The 16,873-nt window shown below is 44.9% G+C and overlaps 1 protein-coding gene and 1 non-coding gene across 2 annotated transcripts in view; one reads left to right on the forward strand and one right to left on the reverse strand.

The window, feature by feature from the left end:
• The window catches only part of Abcc4 (ATP binding cassette subfamily C member 4), a 230,203-nt gene that overhangs the window by 104,795 nt on the left and 108,535 nt on the right, over positions 1 to 16,873 (reverse strand). Inside the window, exons 15-19 of the mRNA XM_031361046.1 lie at positions 14,228 to 14,437; positions 12,309 to 12,449; positions 11,942 to 11,979; positions 11,480 to 11,574; positions 9,445 to 9,591 (exon numbers count right to left, since the gene is read on the reverse strand). Of these exons, the coding sequence (XP_031216906.1) occupies positions 9,445 to 9,591; positions 11,480 to 11,574; positions 11,942 to 11,979; positions 12,309 to 12,449; positions 14,228 to 14,437 (631 nt within the window). The remainder of the gene's footprint in view (positions 1 to 9,444; positions 9,592 to 11,479; positions 11,575 to 11,941; positions 11,980 to 12,308; positions 12,450 to 14,227; positions 14,438 to 16,873) is intronic.
• Positions 639 to 741, forward strand: LOC116085467. The gene has a single exon (XR_004116573.1). It is a non-coding gene; the product is annotated as a U6 spliceosomal RNA (small nuclear RNA).

The following is a 16,873-nucleotide window of genomic DNA, read 5'->3' on the forward strand; positions in this document are numbered from 1 at the left end:
CACAGGGACATGAGTGCCGCTGAAGACAGCTGCTTCAACCCAGAGTATCCTAGCTGACAGCCAGAGTTCTGTCAACTCTGACACCCAATCAAAAGGCACTGTGAGAGTTAAGGGGTTAAAAGACAGTGTGCAACGTCTACCCAAAACTGTGAGGTCCCCCCCCCCCGTTCTATAGCACAAAAGCTCATACTTTGACCTCTCATCTTAGCACTTAGTAACTCTAATAAACAATATTAGAACTCTAATTTAAAGAAACATTCCTGAAAGTTAAGTCAACTAAATAGCTTTAATCTGCCACAGCCTCTGGAGTGTGGATGAAGAACACCCAGACAATGTGGCATGGGGAGATCTCCATGTTTTTGTATAGAGTTCTTGTATTCTCTAACAGAGGAGAAGCACTGAAACTATTTGCCTAGACTATAGACTGGAAGACTCCTGAAGAGACAGGAGTCGATCTGAATTTACGATAACCAGCCGATTTCGAGATTACACAGTGCTCCCCCGCATCACTCTGTCTGGTGATGTCAACACCCTCTTATTCAGTCTGAAAGTCAAGGGAGAATGACTTTTCAGTGCCCACCACATGGTCACTTTTCCTCCCACCAACATGGCCACTTTAAGACCAGTGTTGGCACCATGCGCTTTCTTTGACAGCACATATGCTAAAATTGGAATGATACAGAGATCAGCGTGGCCCCATGCAAGGAGGACTTGCAAATTCATGAAGTGGTCCATGTGTTTTTTCATTTAACTCCAGCACTCAGGAGACAGAGGCAGGCAGACTTTTGTGAGTTCAAGGCCAGCCCGGTCAAAATGCTGTTCCAGTACAGCCAGGGCTACATACAAAAACCCTGACTCAGACAGACAAACAAACAAACAGGCAGATGAATGGATGGACGGACGGACGGACAGATGGACGGAAACCCTGACTCAAACAAACAGGCAAGATGAATGGACGGACGGACGGAAACCCTGACTCAAACAAACAAACAGGCAAGATGAATGGACAGACGGAAGGACGGACGGACGGAAACCCTGACTCAAACAAACAAACAAACAGGCAAGATGAATGGATGGACGGACGGAAGGATGGACGGACGGACGGAAACCCTGGCTCAAACAAACAAACAAACAAACAGGCAAGATGAATGGACAGACGGATGGACAGAAGGACGGACGGATGGACAGAAGGATGGACAGGTGAAAAGGGGAAGTTGGTACTGATAAGAACTCCAGTCCATGGTACACTAGCCCATGCTTACCTTTCATCTGTATGATAAACAATAAGACAATCAGAGAGACGTAAACCAGCATGATAGAGTTTTTAAACATGTCCATACTATCTTGCTCTCCAAAAAGGAAAAATAAATTTACAGTCCCCACATTGCCCCATCCCCAGTTAATTTCATGATTTTAGGCCATTCTGACTCTAACAGAAGATTTTTTTTTTCTTTGAATTATCTAAAAATGTTATGTGTATGAGTGTGTGGCCTGCATGTATGTAAGCAACACCTGCAGAGGTCAGAAGCAAGCACCGAATACCCTACAACTGGAGTCAGAGAGGTTTGTGAGTCACTCACAGAGATCTGCTGGAGACCCATCCCAGGTCCTCCTCAGGGACCACCATGGATTCTCTCACCCGTGGAGCCACCACTCCAGCCCCTTTGAAAATTGGTCATGATGACTCACAAGAAAGCGGTGTTTCCGAGTGCGTGCGTCTACTCTTGTTTGGTTGTTTTGTTTTGTTTTATTTTGTTTTGAGACAGGATTGTTCTTCACTCCTAAGCACTTAAAAGTAATGAAAACACATTAACCATGGTTCTGACTATGCCATAAAGCACAGCTGATCTACGTGTATGTAATTACACTTGTGACAAAATATATGTCAGAACAAATGCCCCGACACTGAAGAAGCTTTGCAAATGTCTCAGAGCCACAGGTACCAGGTACTCCTGGTCTTAACTCGGTCACTAGATCTTTAGATCAGATCCTAGGCTTCACTGAGCGCAAAAGGAGTCCAGCCACTGAGTCAAAAATCTCTAAAGTTCAGCATCAAGTTCAGAGAAAAATCCCAAACTATCCACTAATCCCAAAGTGAGGGACAGGGGCTTCCACCCCCCTCACTCCTCACCCCCACCCCACCCCAACTCCATCCCCCATCCCAACCCCCTCCCAAAACTATCCACTAATCCCAAAGTGAGGGAGAGGGGCCGCCGAGCCACCCCCCCACCCCCGGGGCAGGGCTACCCTCTTCTAAGGATCTTTTCCCACGAGCTGCACTGTGCCCCACTTTCCAGCACAGGCAGACCTCCAGGCAGGATTTTCCCACCATGATGAGACTGACTGCATGCTGAATAACGTCTGGCTAAAGATTTCCAAACACTCAGAACAAGTCTAAAATAGACTTTCCAGGTGTTCAGGAGGTTGAAACATTTGCCCACGTGATACAATCTATTAAAATGCAAATGTTAGAAAAAAAATAGAAATGAAATGAAAGCAAAGAATTTCCAGACCTGAGAACCTGATTCTGCGATAGCTTTCTACACAACCACAGCATTTTAATAAACTTCCACTCAAAATGCACTTTGAAGCTTGTCGAGTCTTTCTTCTAGATATTAAAGGGCTTCTACTTAAAGAAGGGGATTTTTCCCCCCGCAAAGATTAATCCTGGTTTCCAAGAATGAGAACACTCAATGGATTATGGCTGATTGCAAGATAATATTACTAAGAGAGAAAATATCATTGCTTGTATTCTATTTGCTGTCGAGACTCCTAGGAGGCGCAGAGTGCATGTAAGTCTTCATAAAGGGATGCCCCTGCCCAGTCTCTAGGTTGAGTTGCTGCACGGTGACTTCTCTGGTGGGTCAGGAAAGTGTCTGGATCAGAGGAGAGCCTTCTGAGTCCACCGTAACTCAGCAATTGTGATCTTAAATACAGCATCGCGCACTCATGTTTCCAAACTCCTTCACCCTCCCAGTGCCAAGGTTCCAGTTTGAAAACAGTTCACCCTCAAGTACCAGGAGAAGAACTTGTGGAAACCTTATGACATCAGAGCCAGCCACTGATGTCACGGATGCTGAAGAGATCCACTCTGAGGCCATGGATGGGAACGAGTTCGGTGTGTGTGTGAATCTTGAGCTCCACGCACAACACAACTCTGGACATTTCCAGCCATGTCAGTTCTACACAGAACCAAAGAATAGTGCTGCAAGATGATGTCTGACCATCTGTTGCTTGTGGTTACTTAGGATTGCAAATGCCTGAGAAGACGAGGTTTAACAGAGACCTGTAGAAGATGACCGATAATTGCCTGAAGAGAAAAGACTGCTTACTTGCTTACTTTGGAGGACAAGGACAAGAAAACTGAAGCAATCACAGGTCCATGCCCCCTCCAGACAGGAGCAGGAGGACCTCTCAACCTGCCTCAACCTCCTGTTCACTACAGCTTGAAAAGATTGGCCAAAGTCTTAAAACAGATGCGCTTTCACCTGTTTCTTCGGGCCACACAGTTTATAAAACACAACTGTGAAAGTATCCAGCCCCCAAGCTCTGGAAAAGCTACAAGTCCCCTTCCACGGACACTGGAGGACTTTACTGGGTGTTTGACCGCTCCTCTTCCTCAGTTGGTAAACATCTAGAGAACCTGAATCACAGATCCTGAATCATAGCTTCCGCAGAACCAGCGCTGGCTTTTTTTCCATCTCTGCCCTCCCACTCTGTGGAGTAGGTCTGCTGTGATCTATTTGTCTTCAGCGGCTCTTTGGAAAGCAGAGCTCAGATCCATATATATGCTAACTATAAAACAAAAGGCTGCGGTCTCACTTTAATTACCACCAAATTCCATTGTTCTCTCTGGGCGTAGTTTGGGGAGATGAGACTGCACGGCCTGCTCCATCAAACCAGTATCCGTTTACTCATCAAGTACAAAGTGCCCGATCTTGAGTCTGGGAATGCGGCGATAAAATAACAGGTAAGTTTGAAGACAGCAGAAGCACAAAGCCAACACAAGACACGGGTTTTTAACTATAAAAAAAACAAAAAGCAAGCAAACAGAATTCTAGCCCAGTAAGTCCTTACTGACTTCCACACAATACCTCACACCAGGCTTGATGCCAGCTAGACGCCCCATAGCATCAATATTTACTTATGATGAACTTGGTACAGAACTCCAACCCATTTTCTCTGGAAATACGGCACCAAAACAGAGACTTACGTTAGGAACATCCCTCAATATACTTTCTGCTTGAAGCTTTTCTGGCTCTAGAACTAAGCTTGGGGAGAAATCTTTCAAACGACAGCACTGAAGGACCTTGCACCTCCAATCCCAGAGGGCAACGGCCAAGGGGTGCACATAGGCCTAGCTCTAAATTAGCTGGGGATTTAAACAGCACAGATTCCAAATCACTGAATCGCAGTATCTACACTTAACATCTGAGGCAGAGAACTAGACAGGTTCACAAGGCTAGCATTAAACTCAGATACTAAATACAAATTCACTACAAAGAATAACTATCATTTTAACAAGAACTATGATAAACAGGATAGAAGACAAAAAAAATTATAGTTTATGTGAGATAAAATGTCACAGACTCAATGATGCCAATATTGAGATTTTTTCCCTAGTTCCTTCATTGCAAAATGAATAACATTTATGACAAAGGGGCATGGATGAAATATAAATACACAAGTAATATTTAATATGCCTTAGTGGAAAATAATTTGAAATAATTAAGCAAAATGCCATCCTTTTAATCTTCTGTAATACAATACAATTAGCATTTTGAACAAGTTAGCAGCTTCCCAAATCTTACGTTTTAAATGTTCTGTTGGACAACTGTGAACACAAAGCTAGTTGGTGCTCTCTCTCTCCTCTCTCTCTCCCCCTCCCTCTCCCTCTCCCTCTCTCTCTCACTTTCTCTCTGTGTGTGTGTGTATGTGTGTGCGAGTGTGTGTGTGTGTGTGTGTGTGTGTGTGTGTGTTACTAAGTTGCCAGTATGTCCATGCCCAATTTATTATGGAGAAAAATCACAATTAAAGAGCAATATGAACATTCTTGCAGATTTTAAAACGTACACTAAAACAGTGTAATATTTACCAGCTGCAGAAAAGTACTATAATCATCTCATTTAGAGAGATTACCAATGAAATAACAACAGCAATCAAATATATGTAACTATGTAACTATTCAAACTCATAACAAAGGCTTTTATTATGCTATTAGCAGTAAATGGGCAACGCCCATAAAATATCACTTAATATCACCCCCCTATAAGAGTTTAAGTACATATAACCATTGTTATGTGAAAAAACATTATTTTTAATACATGACAACTTGACAGGAATTAATTGCCACACCTACTTCAAACCATTAGCTATTTCATTCAAACCAGAAAAAATAATATTTACGCGGCTATTGAGGATCGTGATGACTAACTCGATCTTTTATGTAATCCTTTGCACTCACTCACGTTTGTTATTACTAACAAGGAAAAAAAGGAGATGGGAATGTGTGTTTTTGTTTTGCAACAAAGCCTTTCTGATGATGACTAAGTTCTTCCTTTGAACAGAAAAGGCCTCTTTACTTAACTCATGTTCATGTAAATATATTCTTTACAATGCGCATAAAGCAAGAAAGGGGTTTGTTTGGTTTTTGCTTTTTTTTTTTTTTTAACCTACAGGTCTCATGCCAGAATTAAAGCCAGTTTGGGCAGGATGAGTCCCCGGGAGCTGTCAGGACGCCTGTTATTCTTATTTTCAACTTCTTACAGCTCCTCTGCTCTCAAGGAAGAGAGAGCATCATCTCTCGTAGCCATATCCACAGCAGATCTCACTTGAAAGGAAACACAAAAAACGATCTGGCACGAACGGGCATCTCACCCATTTCCAGCACCATTGCTGAATATTTATGCCGGTGCCAAATGATGACTCTGGCGAGATATTTTAACACGAAGCCGTGCCTTGTAAATCGCCTGAATGATGCTGTGTCAAAAAACACCTACCATAAATCAGAGGCTTTAAGACCAGTATTTCTTGTTTAAACATGCTACCTGCTCAGCAGAAGCACTTGTGTGAACTGGCACAGATTAATGTGTGCTAAGCAGAGCCCTCTTACCTCCGCGTGTATAGAGCTATAATTTAACAGGCCTATTATTGTCAAGGTAATTTTGACAGTGCTGTATTATACTTGTTAAAATATGCATTTAGCACTAACTCCAGTGGTCACTGGAACTGAATAAACACACAGGTATCCTGCAATTAGATTTCTTCTCTATTGAGGACTTTTCTTCTCTTGCTTTCCTGGCAGAGGCAAGGTATGTTGACAATTGGTTTTATAAATGCTCCAGCAAGACAGCCTTTCTGACAGCACAAACCATTCACCATGTGGCGTCAACTCTCTTTTCACTTCTCTGGGAGTTCTTTAGCAACTTAACCAGGATTCTGAGCACTCCCTTTCTGGGCTGGAGAGGGAGAGAGATAGAGAGGCCGCTGACAACCCTCCTCCTGGACCCTCCGGGAGGCACAGCCTAGTTCAGAATAGTTTATATTTGTGGCGTCATCTACAAGTCTAATTTCCCACTCAGTCGAGTTGTGATCCTTAATCATTATGTAATCTCTAGGTTTTATTAGAGGTGTGAGAGGGTCTACCTTAAAGTCTAGGGCTATGGATGACGTTCTCAATTTTATATAATTTACATTAAATATATAAGTACACATAATATAAATGTATATATTTAAATAACACAATGTACTTCTTTTCCCCGTTTTCTAGTATTTTATTTCTCACATACTTAACCAAAAATGGTGACATGAATTGATACTTTTGTTTAACATTATGTAATGCACACATCAGCATGCACACAATATTGCAGAAAAAAAATCTGTCATATTGACCACTAGCCAGGATAAAACTCTGTCTCCCAGAAAAAAACAGACAAGCACACCAGCCAGCACCAGCAACTCTACTTCTTCCATGCAGATTGACAAATTAATGCCAAATGAATATTCCTATGAATCTGAAGTTAATGCAATCAGCCACGTGCACTGTGACCAAAACTGGCCAGCAGAAGATAGGACCACTACCAGCCGCTCTCCCGTCTCCAAAAGCAAAAGGGGAAGTTGGGACACTGGATAGAATAAAAGGACTGTGGCGTTAGACGTTGTGGAAATAAACCTCGAGTTCAGGGACCATCTCCCCGGCCTCCCAAACTCAAGGTATGCTAGGAAAACAGCAGTGAAGTCAGAATCGACCCTATAGGAATAAAATACATCCAGCTAAGAGGACACTTTCTGCCTATTCCAGAGTCCGGTCCAGAAAGTGCTGAGTGGGGATTATAATACCCTCTGAAATGGTAGGTGCTCTCAAGTACGATGTAAAGATTTCCTTAATGCAGCTTAGGGAAGCGGGGCTCCTAGGTGACTTCCCAAATCTAAACTCTCGTGAATTAGGCTGGGAGGAGGGCTGGCTGTCAGCAGTTTAACTAATGTTTCCGTCACAGTGAATGGTCAAAAAAGAAAAGGCCTCTTAACATTTTCTGTCATGTCTGACAAGGTACAAAGACACAAACTGGGAAGGGAGAATTTTCCAAGAGGGCTGTAGCAGCCATGCCAGGTCTGGTGAGAGTGCTCTGCTCTCTGTGCCTGCGATTCTGCAGCTCATGCTGCCCTCTTGCGCTCAGTGCCAGCAGCAGCCCGGCTCCCTGCAAGACAACCTGCTGGGTGTGACTCGTGTTAACACCCTCGACCCAGGATTTGTTTATTAAGATCGTCTTGAACTGCAGGGCTAACAAGAAGGTAAATGTTGATGTGGAAGATCAGGGCTGCAGCTAGAATGTGAGGCCCTGGAATAGAGGTAAAAGCCACCTCCAAGTCACCTCAAAGGAGAGGAGGACAGGAGAAGAGGGGGGCTGAGAAGAGGAAGAGGAAATACATGGAGAGGAAAGGGGAGAGTTGGCTCTTGTCAATCTAAGGCCACACACCATTTTGGTTCGAAATTGGCCCTAATTATGAACTTAAGATTAAGCAGTTAGGGGCCATATTATATAAAGCCACTGTGGCTAGCCTTGCACACTCACACGTGGACACCACTGGGAGAGGGATTTCCCATCTTATGACTTTGAGAGGTATGGGCCTTGGTTATCAGCGTACAGGATGCTGACGTTAGTTCTGCAGTGTCAGCAGACAGAAAAAACCTGTACCTTCAGGTCTGACCTCACTCTCCCCTTCAGAGACCACTCAGCGAACTTGTGATGAAGGCTCGGTGGCCAGTGTTTCAAGCAGCCTCCATGGAAAGCCTGGGTCTCTGGACGAGGGCAAAGGTCACCCGCTGATTGGCACCAGGCGGGAGAATATGAGAGGATACAGGCCAAGAGACAACACTCCTGGGTAGAGAGCACGGCAAATCCCATGACTGAAAGACCAGCACACGGTCTCTGAGAACATTCTGGCGCAGGTAGAAACCGGAAAGGACGGAAGGGCCGGGTCTAAGGCCCTGGCTGGTTTAAGACGCATCAGAGGTGGTGAGGGGCTCTGTAGGGGCCGAGCTGTGAGGCTCTACCTCGAGTTTCTGCACCGATGTCCTCCCATGTCTCACTTGCTAGACACTGGATACTGGCAAACATCATCCTAGTCCCCTCACGTTATCTAAAAGCTGGAAGGATGCTGGGATGCAGGGATAGTAAGGCACTCCAGCTGACTTCAGGGGCTCCTGAGAGCTGTCTCCGAAGCAACCCCTTTTAAAGACGTGTTTCTGGTGTCTTTACATTGCTCAGCAAACACGCTGCATAACTAAGAAGGCATGGCATGACATGGACACCTCTGTACACATTATATGTTACACAACTACAACAATGCATAAACAATTAATGGTATAGGCTATATATAACATAAAGTCATAGACTGTATATATCTCTTCACAATTTTAAAATATGGAGAATTTTGCTCAAATGAGAACGTAAGTCTTAGAAAGTTTTAAAATGTGTTTTAAGCACTCCACTAAAAAGGTAAACAAATCATGTCTACATTTCTGTCATGTGAGGACTATGTTTGGGGTTCATTAGGGCTCTGTTTTCATTGAAGGAAGAAAGTCTTGCTGATGGACACAGGACAGAGAAGCAAAGCAAAGCCTGACTTGATATAAACACTGTGCCTGGAAGTTATGCAGGGAGCTCTGCGAGCCGCATGACAAGTGGATTCGAAACTCACTCTACAAAATGAATGTCCGTGTGTTTGTTCCACACCCACGCACACCAAGATAGCTCTTCCTCTACGCGGCTGATATGTAGATTTCCTACTGTAGGAGAGAAGTGTTGGGCGAAGCTTACTGTAGAGAGCGAATAGACATGCAGAGCGATTTCCTCCGCTTTCAAAGACCAAAATGCCATCAGATCCTCGTCACGCGCGAGCCCTAACAAGACACATTTACCGAGGAGCTCGGCGGTTGCTTACCTATTGGATTTCTATCGAAGAACAACACCGGAGCCTTCAGGATTGACTCAAACATCCTGTTGTGCAAAGTCTGGGAAGCGTTCACAAGGACATAGAACACCAGGAGGGATCTTGCTATGCCAAAAAGGACGGTGACCGCTGTTAAACCTGAAAAAAAAAACGAAGCTCAGGATTCTGAGGAAACGATACACTTCCTCCAACAACGCTACGGTAGGTTATGCAGTTTATAAAGACATCACTGATCTTTTCTATAAACATCTAGGTTCCACATAAATATGATACATATTTTATAAGACACACTGACAAAAATTAAAATGAGTTTTTTCCTCACTGGATGAAAAATACCTATGCAGGGATGGGGCGGATAAAGTATAAACTGCAGGCTTTAAAAACAAACTGCATGTCCTACTAAAACCCAGAAGGAGGGCTTCTGCCTCCTACCCCAGCTGTGACTTACAAGTCCCAAATCGAGCACTGCGGTGGGTTCTAACACCAACACGGGGTTCTAACACCAACACGGGGCTCTAACACCAACACGGGGCTCTAACACCAACATGGGGTGCACCCAGAGAAGAAGATCACAATGCTTTACCTATTCCTTGTGGTAAACCCCTGAGTGGCTTTAAAGAATTTGAAACTACCACACTGGGTTGCACATAGGAAAACTATGAAATGGATGAACCGTGAGAACATATAAATCATGTTTTAACTTACGATAACTAAATCGGCAACTAATCACTCAATGTGTGTCTCATGCAAACATATCACATTTTAAATGAGCAGCATTTCAACTCTGTGTTTAATTAAGGCATTCTTGAATAACCACTCTGTATGGCTATGTATGTGGTGAGGCATGGTGTGCTGTGTGATGCTGGAGACACTGCATCTTTACACACAGGAGGCAAGCATTCCACCTTGAGCTACCCCCTAACTCTGCCTTCCCAGGATCTAGTAGCTTGTAGCTCACATTGCTAAAAAGACCAGGAAGAACTGATGTGGTAGACTCGTTGCCTTCTAACGCAGCAGCATTAACCCCGGAGGGCCACTGAACTCTAAAACTTCCTACACAGGCGTTTTCCTTGGCCAACCATGCTACTTAAATAGATAATGGATCTATTTCCCTTTAGGTTGTGCATAGTCTGCCAATAGGGATGGTAACCAGTTGGTGGATTTAGGTTTCTTAATGAGAGTTCAACAGAATGAGTTCCAACCCTCACTGAATGGGTTCTAACAGCGATAATTCGTCTGGGCCAAGGAAAGCCTGAATGAGTGTCTCCCGCAGGAATACTTGAAATTTTAGATGAGGATTTTCTTTTAAAAAGTAATTCTACACTTATTTCAGGCACTCTTGTGAAAACAGAGTGTGGTGTTAATATTAGTCTGGCAAACCAAATGTTAAATTAATCCCACAGTTGGAGACGTGATAACATTGTTGGTCTCAAGGTAGGAAAGAGAAGGAGTTCTAATTCCTACACACTGGGTTTCTCCCTGCTTAGCTTCCCTCTTCGGTAATTAGTGAAGCCCGAGAGATGAGCAGTGTGCTATAGGGAGCTTTGCATACCTGGGAGGGGATAATGCTTTTATTTGGGGGGCCTTGCTGCCAGAGGATTCCATCCAAGTTCAATAAAGGCCTGGGCTTATTCAGTCAGAATTGGAACAATCCTAACCACAGGGTGGGGATCCGTTTCTAATCCCCCTGCCCATTCATATAATGATAGAAGATTTAGCTAAAGCAACCTATTAGAATAGACAATAGCCACATATTTCCAGTGGCTGGTTTTCTGAACGCTCAATCCTAGTTTAACTTTCAAAATCCAGTACAGAGCAAATTAAAAGTCTTCATTCAACCTCTTTCTCCTGGTAGATTTTTTAAAAAAAAAAATAATTATTCTAATTAATTCACAGAGTAAATGCGACGGAGCCTCCTAATCTGCTGAGACATTACTGAATTACTCCTAGGAGCTCTGGTTACTCACACAGGCTCATCGTAAGCACCTCAGGCCCTCATAGAACAGACCAGATGGCTAAACTTTACCTGTGTAAATTCCCAAGTACCAGCTGAGATCTAGGGTCTCCGTTACGTTTCCGTTCGAATTTTTGGTATTGTTCAGTGCACCTTGCTTGTTTGCCCTATGGAAGGAACATGGGAGGGGAAAAATTACTAAGGTATAGATTTATGTAAAAACAAAACAAAAGGAACCTCAGCTTAAGAGAAATACCTTTTGCCAGAAAGCAATTCTTGGCTCAGACAATGCTTTATGCATCTGCCTTTTAAATTTTGAATCTTGATGTTCAATTCTCATGGTGCAGCTGAGGACCAGATGTGGGTAAGGAGCCGTGTAGGTCATACCCACCAGCAAGCCTTCGCTTTTTCTCTTCAGCTGACGAAGGTTAGAATAGAAGGCCTAACAGGCCCCACCCCTTCCTAAAACCCATGGGAAAATGAAGCTGCAACCTATGGATCCTACAGCCTTTAGTTGTGGCCAGAAGAACTTACCAGTGGGAAAGCCACCAGTCCTGCAGAACATAGAAAACCTGTGGAGGGAAGCAAGACACAGCGTTGGCATGACAGGCGTGACTTCCAAACTGAAAATTACTACAGACCTGGATCTTGGAGGAGCCTTCTAGACAGGATGGCCAGCTGGCTCAGGGCTGTGCCAAGTCCAACTCCCCAGACAAGGTATCACCCCTAAGCTCTTACAAGGTAACCCCATTTTTTCCTTCTATGCAATTCTCGACTCCAGTAAGCAACCCTCTAGCTGTTCCCTGTCAGACAGCACACCCCACTGTAAACCCTGATGAAATGACAGAGCGCATGGAACGTGTGTCAATATCATGCCGAGAGCACAGGTATCAATACATACCTGACCCGCCATGTTAAGCAGAACAAGGAAAATGATGAAAAACCAGGATGCGCCCGCGGTGAAGTAATTCTTGTAGGCCTTGAAGCCGATTCTCCCTTCTGAACGGCTCTCCTCGGGTTGCACTGCCTGTGTGTTCTCTGCCTGGGAAGGGAAGAGGGGTGGTAAGCGAAAGAGAAGCACAGGAGCCTTCAGACATTGACCGCTGGCAACACTGCAGGAAAGCAGGCACGTGTGGGAGATCAGGTCTGCGGTAGGGCCCACACAGCAGCACGGAAACCACGGAGAAGAATGACCGAGTGGCTCAAACTGCTACCCAAATGGAGTAGCTGAGTCGAAACCTCTACAAGAGAGGGAGGATAGCACATCTATTTATGCTGGAATTATCCAAGCTTTTAGGTTAGGAGACTGGGGGTGTAGAGAGCAAGACAACTGCAAGCGTGGTCGGACACGGCATGTTTGGGCTCTGCTCTCACAAACTGAAAAGATTCAGAGGGGGAAATAGTCGTCTGTACCGAGCATGTATGGACACTTCTCTTGGCCACTACTCCCTACTAATTCCATGTAGCTAATGTTGATACAGTATACTGTATTGTGAAGTAGTCTAGAGAGGCTGTGAAATACACAGAAGAAGTGCCCAGGTTAGCTGCACACACATTGCTTTTATATAAGCAACTTGAACTCCCTCGAACCTTGCTATCCTTGGGGGTCCTAGACCCAAACCTATGCCATGCCGATGCCAAGCGATGGCCAGCAATCTGCCTGCCTGCCTTCTTTTCACCTTCCTTCCTCTCTTCCTTTCTTCTTTCCTCCCTTCTTTTCTTCCTTCTTTTCTTCCTTCCTCTATTCTTTCCTTCCTTCCTTCCTCTCTTCCTTCTTTCCTCTATTCTTTCCTTCCTTCCTTCCTTTCTTCCCAAGACAGGGCTTCTGTGTGTAGCCTTGACTGTTCTAGAACTCAGTCTGTAGCTCAGACTGGCCTCAAACTCAGAGATCCTCCTGCCTCTGCCTCCTAAGTACACCACCAGCTGGCCAGGGTGACTTTCTTTTTAAAGGTGCACTAGTGTATACTTGCGTGAAAGGTTTCGGTGTGGTACAGACAGGCACTAAAGGTATACATGGATCTATGCTAACTACTGGACACTCACTCAAGAGTAACATGTGGCCCTCAGGCTCATAAGGCAGAAAGGGAGCTAACTCTAAAAGTCTGTCATGGGCTACATTAGCAGCTCTGTGTCCTTCTTGACTGAAAAAAAAAAAAAAAGTATAGGCCAAGTAACTCTAGTGAGCCACCTACATTGTTAATATCCTACAAATAACAAAAAGTAGCAGATGTAACGTAAACACAGCAGGACCCTAAGTCAACGGTACTCACCCCTGTGTGTGACTCATTTAGGGGTCACCTGAGATCATCAGAAAACACAGATACATGCATGATGATTCACAACTAGCAAAATTACAGTTGTGGAGTGGCGATGAAAATAACTTTACGGTTGGGGGTCACCACGACACAAGGAACTGCACTCAAGCACCACACACAGTGTTAGGACAGCTGAGAAGCGCTACCCTAAGGTATTCTTTATGTTCAGTCTCTGGATGCAAAAGCTAAGATTTGCCTGTGGTAAATCCTAAACTTCAGACATCCAGCAGTCGCACAGACCTCTGGAAGTTGTAGTAGCACAGCCACTGTGGATGTGAGTCCACAGTGAGGCCTGCGAGGTCCTGCAGACAACACCCAAGGCCAGGCCACACACAGGACCGGCTCCCTTCACTCTATTCCAATCCTACCAATGACATTTCATAATGCCTTAGACTCACAGGCCCACCTCCAGGACAAATGCAATTGCCACCAGCAGAGTGACTGAAAGGATTACAAGGTCTGTAAAAACAACAAAAGAGAACCATGGGGCACAAGCTGAACTCACGTCTTGGCCCTCTGGGGCCCCGTCTTTCAACGAGGGTCTGGATGACTGTTGAGACCAAATCGAGGCCTCGGAGAAGGTTCGGTTCCTGAGTGTCGGGGTTCCTGGGGCTGGGGAGGGCTCTGCTTCCTCGTTTTCTTTCTTTAACAGGGAGCCGAAATCTACGCCAGATTTCAGAAACTCGGTGTAAGTTCCCTTCTGCACCATCTCACCCTAAAACAAAAGACATTTCAGAGGCAGGTGTTTCTACTCGATAACTCCAATCAACTGGCCTGGCCTTAGACAACTGGCCTGAAGTTATGATTGCTCTTGGGTCTGTGATCCCGGTTGACAAGTATGTAGTAGTTCAACTTAGCCAACCAAGTGAGAATTCTGCTTTCTACCAAATCCTAGGTACTCAGCAATATAAAATCGGCTTGTCATTGTGTGCTTTACGGAACAAACACAACGGGCACTGAAGGAAGCCAAAACTGTATTTGGTGGGAGAATCCAATGGGGTACATCATCTCTGCCTGGGTAGGGTGAACTGGCCTAGCCTTAGCTGGCTGGCCCCTCTGAGACAAGACATGCGCAAACTTCCTGGTCTCAGACTAGAACCTGCCCCCAAATTTAAGATCCCCATCAAAAACTCAACCTTCCACACAGCATCTAATCAGGTGGTTTCTTCCTGGCCACAGGAGATAAAGCGCAAAGATCCTCCTCACAGTGCTTTATCCCATGAAGAGAGACTCAAGTGATTTATCTAAAGTCACAAATGAATACTGGGCAAAACTCTGGCACACTGAATCAAAGAAGAGGAACTCTGAAGTTAGAATGGCCCTTGGCCCCACCTACTCCCCTGTCCTCCCCCTACCTGATCCCAATCAAGGTGTTCCACTGAAAAAAAAATCCCAGTGCACTTGGGCTTTTAATAGTCTGATAGCTAAAGAATTAGGAAGTTATTCCTGATGCGCCATGCCCTGTGGCACTTAGAAGATAAGATTCGATTTGCACACTAGTTCTGCCCTTCCTCTCAGGGTCAGTAAGACACATGAGGAAACTACTGATAGACAAGGCATTTCCAGAGAGGGGGCCAAAGGGGCAGACATCCTCTGTGCTGTTAGACAGGGGCCAGACTAATAAGAAGAGCAGGCCTTCCTTTCTCCAGGGTTCCTGCTAATGGATGAATAAACTGTTGAGTCCTAAAAATAAAATTTCGAATATGCAGGAGGCAGGATCTCAGAAAACAGGTCGCCATGTGCACACAGGTGACAAAGCTATTCTATACCTCCTGGCTCTGCAGGCGGAATACTCAGCTCTCTGCACATGAAATTAATTGTTTTCCAGCTTGAAGAATCTGAGCTCCTCTTCCCAGGGGGATAGGAAACGGCTGACACACTAAGTTGTTGCTAAGGGGTTAGTCATCCCGCCTTCTATAATCTTCTTTGTGGTGAGAATCTATTTGATGGGACTTTGATTGACAGCTTCCTCGCCTCTCTTTGGTAACTGCACAAAGCACCGAGGAAGCCCTAAGAACTTCTGCAGGCTCCCTACTATCACCACACAGCCTGTGTGCCATAAGAACGTGTGATCTCTCTCTGAGAATCACTGCACACAAACATGGTGAACTCTGGCTAACATGAATTTGCCATTTCTATCTTTGGCCAAGGGATTGCAGAAAGATCCTATGGCTTAGATATAGCTTAATTATTTGTGTTCCTCCATGTGTGATGAAAGGCTTGGTCCTATGGGAAGCCGCACTCCTGGGAGGTTGGGGAGGTGTGGTCTCAGTGTGTCTGGCCTTGTGTTTCTCATGTACATTCTTCCTTGTACCCTCCCTCAACTGCGGCCGGAAGGGCTTTTCAGCAGGGAGTCCACACAGACACTGAGTCTCTGACCCTTTCTGCTTATAGAGTGACTTGTTCTCTGCATCAAATCTCTCTCCCAGAGCTCAGGAAATGCAGGCATTGAGGGGGAAGAGCATAAGAGCCAGGAGGGATAGAGAACAGGCCCTCCAGATCGACTAAGCTCATACAAACTCACACAGACCGAAGCAGTGAGCTCAGGGCTTACATGGGCCCACGCCAGGTCCTCGGCGTATAGATTAGAGCTTTCAGTTTAGTATTTTCATGGAACTCTCAAGTATGTGAGCGAGAGAGGCTCCGATGCCCGTGCCTGTTCTTGAGCTCTTTTCTTTCTGCTGACTTCCCGTGTCTAGCCTCAATGTGGTGGGTTTGTTTTTTTGTTTTGTTTTGTTTTATCTGATTATATTTTATTTTGTTACATTATGTTGGAATTTCTCATTGGTTAACTCAACGCTGAATAAAGCAGAGGAAGTAATAAAGATGGCAGGAGCTCCGGGGACCGTTCTCTACCTCGGATGGAGAGTTTGACCCTTGCCCAACCGCACTGGAGAGGATGAGCACCTATGCAGCGAAGAAAACATGTCAAAGAGGAGACTCAGCACGTCTCCCAGCATCTCTGACAATTTCCTGCTAATTTTGATCTCAGTAAGAGGGGTTTTTGTCCGGGGTTAAATGGTGGCCCCATCCCCCGAGACACTGCAGCTCTAAACCTTGGGACTAATGAATGTGACTTTATTGAGAAAAGGGACCTTTGCAGACATAATCAAGTGAAAACGAAGCCAGGGTGAGTAGTATGAAAAAAAAA

The sequence above is a fragment of the Mastomys coucha genome, unplaced genomic scaffold (genome assembly GCF_008632895.1).
Source record: "Mastomys coucha isolate ucsf_1 unplaced genomic scaffold, UCSF_Mcou_1 pScaffold9, whole genome shotgun sequence".
Classification (NCBI taxonomy): domain Eukaryota; kingdom Metazoa; phylum Chordata; class Mammalia; order Rodentia; family Muridae; genus Mastomys; species Mastomys coucha.